This window comes from Malus sylvestris, chromosome 9 (genome assembly GCF_916048215.2).
Source record: "Malus sylvestris chromosome 9, drMalSylv7.2, whole genome shotgun sequence".
In the NCBI taxonomy this organism is placed as follows: domain Eukaryota; kingdom Viridiplantae; phylum Streptophyta; class Magnoliopsida; order Rosales; family Rosaceae; genus Malus; species Malus sylvestris.
The window spans coordinates 18,718,984-18,733,678 of NC_062268.1; the positions used below are offsets into that span (position 1 = coordinate 18,718,984).

General features: G+C 36.9%; 1 protein-coding gene across 1 annotated transcript; it reads right to left on the reverse strand.

Moving 5' to 3' along the window:
- Nucleotides 1-5,335: 5,335 nt before the first annotated feature.
- On the reverse strand, nt 5,336-14,385 carry LOC126581966 (ABC transporter G family member 35-like). Its single transcript, XM_050245912.1, has 21 exons — nt 14,042-14,385; nt 11,980-12,189; nt 11,728-11,812; nt 11,482-11,641; nt 11,043-11,119; nt 10,902-10,955; nt 10,722-10,812; nt 10,237-10,538; nt 9,475-10,073; nt 9,235-9,395; nt 8,863-8,972; nt 8,617-8,770; nt 8,464-8,497; nt 8,081-8,204; nt 7,654-7,986; nt 7,184-7,558; nt 6,954-7,087; nt 6,649-6,876; nt 6,382-6,553; nt 6,025-6,279; nt 5,336-5,731 (listed from the first exon to the last, which is right to left on the reverse strand). Exons 1-21 carry the CDS (start codon nt 14,296-14,298, stop codon nt 5,459-5,461), a joined length of 4,188 nt encoding a protein of 1,395 aa, XP_050101869.1. The 5' UTR covers nt 14,299-14,385; the 3' UTR covers nt 5,336-5,458.
- Nucleotides 14,386-14,695: the final 310 nt, after the last annotated feature.

Sequence of the window (14,695 nt, forward strand, 5' to 3'; positions counted from 1 at the left end):
TTAGATATTTAGAACCTTTGACTGGTGATATGTTTACAGCTCATTTTGCTGATTGTCATTTTGATGAGATAGTTTTCCCGTCGTTAGGGGGAGAAAAGACCGTTCCAGAAGAACGGCAAGAGCTGACATGGGTTGTTCCCACCTTATCTCATTTTGATCCACGAAGCACTCAATGTGAAAATGAAGTGAAAAGGATCATTCATCTTCAAGGTATTGCTAATCAAATGCTAGATGCATTTAATGATGCTTCGAAAGTGACAAAGTCACATATACCAGCTGCAAACGCACCTGCAAGAATTGATGTCCCTGTTGGACAAAATAAAGTGGCAGCGAATGATTCATCCAGTGCACGCTTGAAGCGTGGTAGACCCCCAGGTTCAAAAGATTCAGCCCATCGAAAGAGAAAGATGAGGGCACATTTGAACCCAAATGAAATCATTCATGGAAAGAAAATGAATGATAAATCCACAATTCACGATTCTGTACTTCCAGAAAAAGAAAATGTCCTTGATGAGACACCTGTCCTTGAAGAGACAGAAGTACATGAAAGCAAAGAAATATCCATAAATTATGCATATACTAATGAATTGTGGGATCAAAATGAAATAATCATTGACGACATGTTTACATTTGCAATAGCTACTGAAATTATATTCCCCGCTCTGTTGATGAATGCAGACAGAGACAAGATTGGCCTAAGTGGAAAGATGCAATCCAGGTAGAATTAAATTTCTTGGAAAGACGAAATGTTTTTGGACCAGTAGTCCAAACCCCACCTGATGTGAACCCCGTAGGTTATAAATGGGTATTCACAAGGAAACGCAACGAGAAAAACAAGATTGCAAGATATAAAGCACGCCTTGTTGCACAAGGTTTTTCACAAAGACCTGGAATTGATTATGAAGAGACATACTCACCTGTAATGGACGCAATTATGTTCCGTTACTTAATAAGTTTGGTGATTTCAGAAAAACTTGACATGTGACTTATGGATGTCATCACCGCGTATTTATATGGAGAATTAGATACAGACATATATATGAAAGTCCTATAATGACTTAAGTTGCCTGAAGCAACTAACAAACCACGAGGTATGTTCTCAATCAAATTAAGGCGATCACTATATGGGCTGAAACAATCTGGGTGAATGTGGTATAATCGTCTCAATGAGTATTTGATTAAAGAAGGATATGCAAACAATGTCATCTGCCCTTGTGTGTTCATTAAGAAATCAAATACTGGATTTGCTGTAGTGGCAGTATACGTCGATGATATGAACCTAGTTGGAACCCCTGAAGAACTCAACAAAACTGCTAACTATCTAAAAAGCGAATTTGAAATGAAAGACCTTGGAAAAACCAAATATTGTCTCGGCCTGCAGATCGAGCATTGTGTTAATAGAATTTTGGTCCATCAATCAGCTTACATTGAAAAAATACTGAAGCGATTTGGCATGGACAAGACTTATCCACTTAGCACCCCAATGGTAGTTCGTTCTTTGGACATTAAGAAAGATCCATTTCGTCCAAAAGAAGATGATGAACTGGTCTTGGTCCATAAGTACCATATTTAAGCGCAATGGGTGCTTTATTGTATTTAGCACAATGTACTAAACCAGATATAGCTTTTTCAGTTAACTTGTTAACCAGGTACAGCTCTGCTCCAACAATTTGTCATTGGAAGGGAGTCAAAGATGTTCTACAATACCTTCCTGGGATAACAGATATGGGTCTTTTCTACTCAGACAAGCCCACAAATGAACAGATCCTTGTTAGATACGCAGATGCTTGTTTTCTCTCCGATCCGCATAAAGCCCGCTCACAAAATGGATATGTGTTCACTTATGGAGATACTGCAATTTCATGGCGATCAACGAAGCAAACGCTAGTTGCTACATCTTCCAATCACTCGGAAATAATTGCTTTACATGAAGCAAGTCGTGGATGTTCTTGGTTAAGATCAATGATCTATCACATTCGGAATTCATGTGGTCTACCTTCAAAGACAGACACTCCAATTGTCATTCATGAAGATAATGCAGCCTGTGTCTCCCAGATGAAGGAAGGATTCATCAAAGGTGATAGGATTTTTAACGTCTATGCAAATAGGGTCAAAATCACATGAAATACTTGCAAGAATACAAGGATGTTGTAGTATAGATGCTCATGCAAGGTTGTTTTCTTTAAGGACTATTTGGATAATTTATGTGGAAACAATTTCTAATTAAATACTTAGAATTAAAACTTGAGAAAAGAGAGTTTGAGAGTGGGTGATATTAAAAACGAATTTTAAACAAAAACTAAAATAATCGAAGAAAAGAGTTTTAAATACCAATTTATTAAGGCACTAGGGTTCCACCATCACCTAGCAATTCTATGTATTTTTACCAATTACTTATGATTTACACATGCCACTTCAAATGTTAGGTTTTCCTAATATATATTCTCCTCATGATATTCAAGCAAGAACATATTTCTAACATGCAATCCGTCTGTGATATTCAGATCAAATATGAACATGCAAGACTCATTAAGTTTTATGAAAACCTTTTGAAGAATCATGCAACTCCTAAGAACGTGATGTTCGCCTTAGATGAAATTACAATTATCAATCATAAGAAGTAATACTCAATCCTCCTGTGATATTCCGACCAAATTGCATCCAATTACTTGTCTAAACATCATAATGGTGGCCAATCATCAAGATAATTAGATAGTTTAAAACAATGATCAATAATTCAAAGTGTGCATGCAATCAATCATAAGCAATTAAATAAAAATTACATATTCGTGCTAAGGCTCAAGGTTTCACCCTAGTAAGAAGGAATTGGTTATGCATATTCATAATTGAAATCATAGAAAATATTATTAAAAATAAAAGGAATGAAAGCACCATAAAGTAGAAAATCTCGAAGAACCCTAACCAAGTTCTTTGTCTCTGAAGTTGAATAATAATAAGCGTAGGAAAAAATGTAGACGGCCAAAGCAATATATTTGCTCAGCCCTTACAAACCCTAAGACATAGGTTTCTTATTCCAATTAGGAAACTAAGAAAAATAATAAAAATAACTTAGAAAATAAAACCCTAATTAACTAGGAGAATCTGACAAGTACTTGTCCAACCACGTTTTAGTCTCAGATCTCCTCCAAATCAGGCCCAAGATAGGTTGTTTTAAAGATCAGGACATTCCGAACATATCTCTAGAAGGCCATGAAACCATCTGATGTCATCTTAGGCTGCAAAAAACGTAATTTAAGTCTAGAAACGTCATTTTCCAGCACCGCATATCGCTCCTTTATTTTATCGCTAGAAAATAACCGCTTGGTGAAAAAATCCCAAATTTTGATACGATCAAGCTGATTGACTCATGAACGTCTTCCAACTAGGATTACTCCAAAATTCTTCCATTTGACCACGTTTTACTCCAGAGGAAGTTGAAAGTCCTATATTGAAAATACAATTCAAAGTATCAAAATTCTTCCAAAATATTAACCAAAATATACTAAAAATAGAGTTAAATATATAATATATAAATCATTTATCAAAATACCCCCAAACTTAGCTTTTTGCTTGTCCTCAACCAAAATAAAACTAGAAAACAAAAATAAAAACTAACAAACTAAACACTTAACTAAAACTCAACTAAAACAAAATTCTCACTTTCAAGTTGCAATCCATAGAAAATGTTAAGAATCATAACACCTTTTCAAAAGTTCCAACCAATCCCACCACGTAGTCTAAGCCATTTAGAATCAATTAGAAAAGAATTCACAAACTTCCTTTGGTGTAAAGTGAATCAACATACTTGAAGAGACTCGACCAAAACTCTTACCTCTTAAGAAAGACACACATCCAAACAACCCATTTATTCCTTTCGTCCCCAACATCTCCGCACGTCTTGTGTGCCATGGACCATGGTTGCCATTGCTCTCATCATCACCATTCCCTTTCAAACTCAAACACTAGCACGAACACAAACAATAATTCAGCAATAATTTACCCATTTGAAAACCCAATTTTTTTTTTTCAAATCTGGACAAACAACCAAATTTCACTGCGACCCGCCACGAAGCCTTATCTCCTCCGGCGACCCACCACCAATCCTACTCTACTCCGGCGACCCACCTCCACTCACCCTCTTCTACAGGAACGAATCGTCGTCCTTCTCTTGAGTGACGGCGATTGCTGAAGACGGTCTCCCGCGATGGATGCCGTCGTTCTAGAGAGTCTCGTCCACGATGTCTGAAGCTTATGGAGTCGACGAGTTCGGACATGCTATGGTTGTGGTCTTGTGGAGGACGGCAGATGGAGAGAAGGGAGAAGATCTTTGTTTGGTAACATTGAGTTTACAGGTGTCTTAAAATGATTGGTCCACATAGTTTGGTGTGTAAAATGGGTGAATAGTAAGGACCCAAGTATTGTCGTAAAATATATGTACAATATCGACCTAACACCAACAATCCACTTACTTTCTCAAAGGAATTATTCGTTCTTAAATTGCCTCCTCCATTTGTTGGGTACAATATTTCTTACAAACATTACCGGGGATGTATTCAATTGAGATTTTAAGAGATTTTAATTATTTTAATGAATCTAGGAGTATTTAATCAGGATTTTAAGTGATTATCTGAAATTCAAGATGTATTCAATTAGAATTTTAAGATAGTTTATTAAAATCCTTAGAAATCCGGGTGTATTTAATTAGGATTTTAAAGAAGTTTATAACATTCCAGGTGTATTCAATTAGAAATTGATTTTAAAGAATTTGAGAAAGTTGAGGAATTAGAGGGAATTTGAGAGATTTTGTAGTGTATTTTAAGCATCCACAAATCTCACATCTCCGCATGAGATTTCAAGAGAATTGAATCAAAATTTTATATAGAATCTCTACAAATCAATTAAGGAGGGTGTATTCAATTGAGAATTTGAGAGATTTTAATGGATTTATAAATCCATGGATTTTTATGGAGTTTAATTGATTTGTAGAGATTCTATGTAAAATTTTGATTCAATTCCTTCGAAATCTCTTGGGGGAAGGTGAGATTTGTGGATGCTCAAAATACACTACGAAATCTCTTCAATTCCCTCTAATTCCTCAACTTTCTCAAATTCTTTAAAATCAAATTCTAATTGAATACACCTGGAATGTTATAAACTTCTTTAAAATTCTAATTGAATACACCCGGATTTCTAAGGATTTTCATAATCTATCTTAAAATTTTGATTGAATACACATTGAATTTCAGAGAATCACTTAAATTCCTGATTGAATACCCCTAGATTCATTAAAAGAATTAAAATCCCTCAAAATCTTAATTGAATACACTCCCCTAAATTTCATAAAAATCCATGAATTTATAAATCCATTAAAGTCCCTCAAATTCTCAATTGAGTACACATTTCTCACTTGCTGTAACACATATGTATATAGAACACATGGGGTATACCAAGAATTCCTCTATCTAATTTGGAAATTGAGTATCTTTATACAACAGGCAAACATGAAGGCAAAGAAGAGCGCGAAGCCAACAAGAACTCCAGCAACTCGTCCCATGAAATTTGGATTATATCCAAAATAGTTTTCTACATACCATTTCACAGTTGGGTCAGGTGTTAACCCAGGTGCTTTAATGGTGTCCTCAACATCACCATATTGTGACACAATCAATCCATACACCGTCCACGCTACCGGGCATATCCAGTAATACCAAATCCACCACTTGGGTATTTTCTGCAAATTCAAAAGTTCAAGCCGTCGTGTTAACCAAGGTTTATAGTGAGTTATGATCACTTGGTCGACAACTAACCATGGTAATCAACTGTCGGATCAAGATTCAGTACTTGATATTCACAATTTAGTTCTCGAGAATGTATTTTAATTGCCTTTTGGAATTAATTAATGTGATCCAAATCCAAATCAGTTGCTGATCCTGGATATCACAGTGAATGGTGACTAAGGGATCATAACATATCATTTATAGCTAAATTTGAAATAGCTTCTTGTAGGAAGAAGAATACCCTTACCGGTCTTGGTATGAAGAAACCCGAGAAGAGGTTGAAGAATGAATAAAACGTTGATGCCAATATGGCTGCTACTTGGTGGTTTGGTGAGATGGCGACAGTCATCATTCCGTAATATGTGAAATAAAGGAATGAGATGAAGTTGACAAAGAAGAACCAGAAGAATTTTTCCGCCGTCCATTGAAAGCTCACCATAGCATACACAATCAGCACATAATATACAGTTTGAACAAACACATACGGTATTTCAACAACAACCTGCATGCCATAGGGATGATTTTTAAATCAATGACATCGGATATCTAAATGTGACCGGATGCAAGGATATCTACTTATATACACTATAACCCCTCAATGTACCTGTGCTAGTGCATAAGGTATGGCAGAGTACATCCCAGCAGCTCGTTCTCGATAAAATACTACTCTTTCAGTGGCGACCACCGGCTGCACTGTTGAGCAGTTATTAATTCCAATGGAAAGTACAGCATTATACATGGCTCCAATAATCATGGTCAGGTCAGCTGAGCTTTCTCTGAAAGTTAAAAGACAATTCTAGTTGATTGAGGGTCTAGATAAACTCTTGAATTTGTAAAGTCACGACTCACGAGAAGCAAGTCGATCACAAACCTTTTGGCGCCAACCTTCCAGAAAATAGATCCAACCAGGAGGGCAGAGGCAAAGGTAAAAAAGAACCTAACAAGGATATAATCAGGACTTCTCCAGTAAGTCCACCAGTGCTTCCAAAGGCAACATTTGAACTGCTCCCACATTGATTGAGAATACTGAGATGGAAAATAAAGATCATTTGCTCCTGGTGGTGGTATGCCTAACTCTGTCACTAAAGCTTTGTTTCTCCTGGTCATATGCCCAAAGTCAGCCAAATCCTAAAATCTACACATTTTGTTTTTCTCTAGGGTTTCTTTTTGACTTACTGGTACAAGGAAGATGACTTGTAGTGTTGAGCAAAGTTGATTTCAAGCCGGAGCTCAGTTGCGGCCAAACTCACCTCAAGCATCCATGTTGCTGGATTATACTTTTCTTTAATTTTTGGAACACCAGGAACTGCCTGCAATAGGTCAATGAATGTGTCCTTACGTAGTAATTCATTCTTTGTTTTTGTACAACATTAAGATGAAGAAAAATATTTTGGGCAGGTAAATACCTCAAAATATTCCACGACCTTGTGAGAATTGCGGCCCAATGGTCCGGAGTATATCAACTGTCCTCCTCTCTTCATGAGTAGCAGCTCATCAAAGGCCTCAAAGATATCTATGCTAGGCTGATGAATTGTGCAGACAACTGTTCTACCAGTGTCCACCGTATTTCTAACCACCCTCATAACAATGGCAGCTGCCCTTGCATCAAGACCTGATGTTGGCTCATCCATGAAAATGATCGAGGGATTAGCAACGAGCTCTACTGCAATTGTCAACCTCTTTCTCTGTTCTGTTGATAACCCTGTAACTCCTGGAAGCCCCACTAAAGCATCTTTGAGACCACCTAGCTCAACCAGTTCCATCACTTCATCTACAAAGGTCTGAAAACATAACAAAACAAAGGGAATGCAGTTTTGGCAATCAAATAATCGTGCTATACATTGTTCAGAAAAGTATTCCAAGTCATAAGTTTTACCATCTTTTCCTCTTTGGTGACTTCTTTAGGGAGCCGAAGGAAAGCTGAATAAATCAATGAATCCTTGACAGTGACTTGGGGTGAGTGGATATCATTTTGTTCACAATAACCAGAAATTCTGGCAAAGGTTTCTTGTTTCTTAGGGTACCCGGAAATTCTAATATCACCTTCAATGTAGCCACCTGTTTTTCTTCCTGCTAAGACATCCATCAAAGTTGTCTTCCCCGCCCCGCTGACTCCCATTAGAGCTGTCAAGACCCCAGGCCTAAAGGCACCAGTTACTTCACAAAGTAGCTGAAGCCTGTCCTCTTTTACTTCTTCTTCCTTCATTTTCTGTCAATCAAATGATAATTACACCAATAATGTATAGAATCACAACTAATCATTTGAGATGAATAAAGAGTGCCATTGGGGAAAGAAATATTACGGGGGGCATGTCCACATAGTAATTAACACTGTCGAAGGACATTGCAAGAGGAGTATAGGGAAGAACCATTCCTCTCTTTAGGGTAACAACATTTCCTGCTTCAAGAGACGAATTAGCATTTCTACCAAGTCTATTCGCATTTGATCGACTGCCCAATCTCCATATTTGCATTTCTCCTAAAAGATTATTAGGCCCAGTGCCATGGATAATAGTGCGTTCACATTGCATAACTAGAATTGTGAGCATTGTTTTGTTTCTTACCTGAATTGTTTCCATCAGAAGAAGAAAATGATCGAAAAATTGAATCTGTCTTTAATTTGGGTCTTCTGAAATTCTGGTCATCCTTCGATTCTTCTTCATCTGCTCTTATTTCAGCCGCTACTTCTTCAGATATCATAGCCTGTGGCTTTCCAAGAGCTAACTTATTGAAATAATTAAGAGCATAAGAAAATGTCACCTCAAAACTACAATTAAAGCAGAAAGTCAATGTTACACCATTACACCATTACATAAAAAAAAGTAATGTGCTCTCTTACGATTCAGGTACATAAGTACGAGTGTGAAAAGGATGTTGAAGAAAACTGCAAATCCGACAAGAGCTGCAGATCCAATCCAAACCCAGTTTCTATCAGGGAAAATACCAAAGTTCTCAAGCACTGCCACACCCAATCTGGTGGCATTATCTGAAGCCTGCAGCATATTAAAGTTCATTTCAGGAGCTACCTTTTATAAAACCAATCCAGCTTATTATAGATGTATGGCAGGGAGCAATTAAGTGTTACCAGTTTGTTCATCCACCTCGGTGCAAACATTTCGTTTACAGTAAGAGCATTGAAGCCATATGCCATAGGTGAAATCCAGTAGCTCCACATCCACCACTTTGGAATTTCACCTGTCACACATAAAACAACTCTTTGACCATTCTACGAGGTACTAAAATTTTCATTTCACCTGTTAGATGCCACAACTCATATCGAATCTGCTACCTATATGTACTTAAAGCTTTTTTTTTTAATATGAAATAAACCAAGAATTCTGATTAAACAAAATAGAGATAAGCGTGTGCGCGCGCACACACACATGTGTGACCACAGTAACAAAAATGTATAATCATAGTGTCTTCTAAGGTTCATAGTATTCAATTTGGTACTGACCTCGAGGAATTAAGAAACCTCCAAGTATAAAAACAATCATCAGACTGATACTCCCGCCTGTGTTGGAAATGATCATGGTCCTGCAGACTCCAGCGATAAGCCTAAACATCCCAGCAGCCATTTGTTGGATCAGAAAAAACAGCAATAGTTGGTTGAAAAATCTGCAAAAAAGTGACAGCTGCGATCAGAATCTCGAAAAGTAACAAGTCAGAGATGAAATTAAGGGAAAAAATGTAGTACCTGCTAGCTTCAGGTGCAAACCCAATTGTGTAATATGTAATGCCAACCCAAATAGTGGATTCTAAAAGGGATATAGGAATCCGGAGTAGGACACATGGGAGAGTGAAAGTCCAAGCAGGGTGGAAAAGAAGGTCTCTGTGCTTGTAAAATACAGGGAGTCTTGCAATGGTGAGTGAGAGCTCAGAGAAACCATTAAACAAGTTAGTGACCAGGGAAAATATAATTGCACTGATAAACAATGCACCATCATTTTCATTTTGGGTGTGCATTTGGGTCCTTAAGAATACGGTAGTTGCTACAACTGCCACTATACTAATTTGAACCATCTTGAAAATGTAAACAAAAGAGTTTCTTTTTATCAGCAGCCATTCCTTGGCAAAACAGGCCTTGAGAAGTTCCAATTTGGGTATTGAATATCTTGTGAAAACAAGGGCTGCTCTATGCCCTCGGGACTTATTGTAAGGGATTGAGAGCTCATTATGGATACTCATTCCCACATGGAAGCGCTTGAACTGGTTTGCGAATTCAGTGACTGATATGTATTGGTATGGCTTGCCTCTGTCGGCCCAATATTGCTCTTGGTCTTTCCTTGAGGTTACCTGAAAATGTTGATCAAAAAAATTTAATCAGTCTAACATTTTCTCAAGTCGAACTCAGCCAAATTTAACTGTCTTAAATGTCAGGCCTTCTCTCCTCGTTACTTCTAATAAGATGTATCACAACCTACGTACCATTTTAAAGTGAGACCTATCAAGAAATTACCTCTTGTAAGAACTCAGCAGTTCCCTTTCGTTCAGGGCATCGAAATCCACAACTATCAAAGAACTCCAATATAAGCTCGCGTGGCCCCTGGTAGACAATATGGCCCTTTGACAAAAGGATGATATCATCAAAGAGATCAAATGTCTCAGGACCAGGTTGGAGTAGGGACATCAAAATTGTGGCCTCGGTAATGTGTACGATTTGCTGCAAGCACTTCACTATTTGATATGTCGTAGAGCTATCTAGACCCATTGATATCTCATCCATGAACAATGTTTTTGTAGGCCCAACAATCATCTCACCTGTATTGACTCATATATATCTAACTTGGGATTTTATTGTATTAAAAAACATTGTTTTCCATCAGCGACACTATTAGTTCATATCTAATCTGTATTATATATTGAACCTATATTTATTAACAAGTTCATCGCAATCAGAATTTTCTTTAGTGGCCATAACACAAGGAAAGGGTGGGAATGGACCTGTGGTTACTCGTTTTTTCTGCCCACCAGATATCCCTCTCTGCATCTCATCTCCAACAATTGTATCCTTGCATATATCGAGCCCCAAAATCTGTACAATATTAAATCGAGAATGGTTGGATACCAAACAAAGAATTAAAACGATTAATTATCTCATTTTGAAGTTTGGTATTTACTTACTCTGAGAGTATAGTCAGTAATGAGACTACTCTCAACTCCTCCCATTGATGTAGCCTGAAATAAACCAGAAATCCAGAAATATAAGCTAAATAAATCATGCTTTTAAGCAGAGTTTAGGGATGTGGCATGAATATATGTTACCTTCATGAAAAGGTCAACATCTGCCTCAGGAAATATACCAGCGTCCTTTTCTCTTCTAGCAAGCTCACAAAGAAGTTCTATGACCCAAAGTTTTTTTTTTATTAGAATGTTAATTCATTTCCAAAATTACATGAAAATAAAGGGCTCGTTAGGTATACATGATTGGATTGAAATGGATAACCCATTACAGTAAAGGTATGTTGAAGGGAGAAATTATAAAATTATGACCACCAAGAGGATAGGATGGATTACTCATGACGAAAACATATCCATTCCAATGCCTCTCAAAATAAAAAATACTACCACCTTCAATATGCGTTGAAATTAGAGAAATAAACATTCCATGTCAACCATGTGTACCAAACGAACTCAAAAAGAGAAAACTAATTTTGACAATATAATGGAAGATATGGTTTTGGTTTGGTTCAGCTGTGGTTACCATATCTAGTGCCAACCCCTTGGCACCTAGCGGAAAAATCTAGAGTTTCTTTGACTGTCATTTCTCCTATATGAACATCATTTTGGCTAATATACGCAGATGTCTTCTGTGGCACAAAATCATGTAGCTTGTACCCATTGTAAGTGATATCTCCTTTGACCTATTCCAGATCCATAAAAGCACATTGAGTTCTGATCAAAAGTTCAGCTAATCGATCAAAAACATACAATTAAGATGACCCCTGACCTTCAAGCTTGGCTCCAATTTCCCAGCTAGTGCCAGCAAAAGTGTTGTTTTTCCAGAGGATGGAGGACCTAATAAAAGGGTCATCCTAAAACAAAATTATAAGGATTACAATTACATAAAGTGTTATTCTCATGAATAATTTAATTAATATATCTTAATAGCTGAATAAAAAGATTAATTAAACTTGTCGGAACACAAGTTTTGACACCACCTTTGATTTGGTAATTATAGCAAGTGTTCAACTATGCTTACCTCGACGGTTTAACAATGCCAGAGGCATCTTTGAAAATTGTTTGATTTGTTTTTTTAGCTAATCTAATCCCAATTAAGCCAAGAGCTGATTCTGCAATGTTCCGAGTAACATTTGGGAGAGTGGGAAGAGCTCTGCTGCCAATATGGCTATCGGCTTCAACTGTCAAGTGCTCAAACCTAACTTCCACTGTAGGTAGTTTGATACCCACCCTGAAATTAATTACAACATGAGGACAAAAGTTCATTAGGTACGTGTATCAAATGGATGTTCCATGTCCTATTTGATGTAACATAATTAGTAGGGTGAATGAGAAACTCATTCTAATTCCCCTTAGAATAAAAGAGTTGTCTGAAAGTTCTTTTTTACCTAATGTTTTTGGCTCTTAAGAAACTAGAACAGACTATACTACCCTTAAATACTACAAATAAAAGAACAATAGAGTGATAAAGTGATAGGAACTGGTCGAAAACTCCAAAATCTTGGATACAGGGAATTACTAAAAAAGCAAGTCGATCCATAAAACTTGAGAAAAATAGAAAAAGGATTTGAACAAACCATTTTTCTCTCCCTGTTCACCCTAGTTACTTCCGACTCTTGTATTGACTAAATAAAAGGACAAAAGGTGTGCAGGGCCATGTCATTTTACTAAATAGAATGAGTAAAAAATTGTTTTTTAATACAATGATATATGTATACTAAAGGGTGGGGAACTTGGGCTAAGCCACACAATGGGCCAACCATAATAATTTGGTTTGATTCTTGTTAAACACTTCTCACTTACAAATAAAGATGAATGCTGCTAAACTGTATTACTAAGTGCTGCAAGAATACCAAACTTAAAATATAAAACTTTTTTTTTTTTTTTACAAATGATAGTGTTACTGTGTTAAATTTGTAAATGTTAGGAAGGAGGATCGGTAGGGATCAAACCCGCACAAGGGTACATAGGCTATTTTTGGTTTCTGTGAGTGCAGTAAAGCGTCATCTACAAAAACATAAAACCAAATTAAGTACGAGGAAATTTTTTGTTTGTGTGCGAATCTACTTAGTGTATTTGATGCATATCTAAGTTTGTTTCCCATTCGTGAATAAGCCAATCACAATGGAAATAAAATGATATTTCCTGGTTTTTTTTTTCCTAGCATTACCCAAGCACCAATAACAAAGGACATAATTCTTCTATTTCTCATTCCCTCAAAAAGACATTGAGAAATAATTTCCCATGAAATTTCTTTATGCGTACCAAACACTTGCTTGCTCGACCTGCGCATAACACCGGGACAAGTCTATTGGTCATGAGTCATTACACCGGGACGAGTGTATTGGTCATGAGTCATTACAATTAAGAAAGAGACGAGGGAAGAAAGAAAATAGGAAAGGACAATGAAACAAATAAAGCACCCAACATTTTGTAGTAGACTAGTAGCCATATAAATAAATGAAATTAAAAAAAGAAATACTTTGATAGTAACTGATTCAACAAAATGTCGGACTGAGCTGCATTTGAGCAACCATCCATAGCAATGCCATATATAATAACTGCAGTCCTAGTTAGACTTAAACCGACCACATTTATTCTTTAAAATTACATAAAATGACAAATCTAAGCATTTGCGGGGCATTCGATAACAAAGGTAGATTTATATTACGTTGGAAGAATTCTAGGAGGCATGAACCCTCTGCGATATATAGATGACACCAACAGAAAGTTTTTCTTTTATTAATTAGGGTTTTGGAGAGAGCATCCATGCCGGATCCTCTTTGTGAGGATCATGGAAATCTTCTAATCACATCCGTTTATCATACATCGTGTAGTCAGTTTTTGTCTGGTATGGTTTATATTCAGTTTTAAATAAAAATATTTCCAATTATTTATGACTACACAATGTACGATGAATGAATGTGATTGAAGAATCCCAAGAACCTCACAAAGAGAATCCGACGAGGATCTTTGAGGGCATTTATAGGTAATAGGTGTGGGAAATAGGAATAGGGGTGGGAAGAGCGCAGCATTGTAAATGAAATAATTTGATCTTTACTAAAGACAAAATAAGAACTTACTTATCAATTCTACTTCTAAACTTCTTCAAGAACCTCTCATTGTCTTCCTCGGCAATCTTAAAAGTGCCGTCGATGAATTTCTGACGGTCGATTAGGTCGAGCTTCAGAACATCTACTTCCTTACGCACCACTTTGTTGTTGTTATTTCCTTGAGCATCGGTTTCCACAAAGGATTTGATGATGCTTGTTCTTAGCCGATTATATGTGGGCAGTCTCTCAATGGCAGCCCATGTCAGAGCTTCTTCTTCTTCTTCCATTCGACTGTTTCGACGAGAGTGTGTGGCACTTAAAATCACATCCTCCACGCTTCTGCTGAAGCTACGGTGCCTTTCATGCGAGTCCTTTACTCTCTCCGTTCCATCCATTATTTTTTTCAGTTCCTCACCACACCTGAAATCTTAGGAAAAATGGAACAAACCGAGATGATAAATTAAAAAACAACCATGCCTCACTGGATTATACATACACCAAATTCTAGTTGTGGATTTTTTTCCCCCGAAAAAGCTAGGTAAAGATAGGAGATCATAGGAATATGTTTTACATTCTTTTTTTAATTTTCTTGTCAACCAAACAAGGGATTATGGAGAACTCAAACTCAAAGGAATGCACAGTTATACTTGTGTTTCATCAGTGACGAGGGTGATGATGAATTTG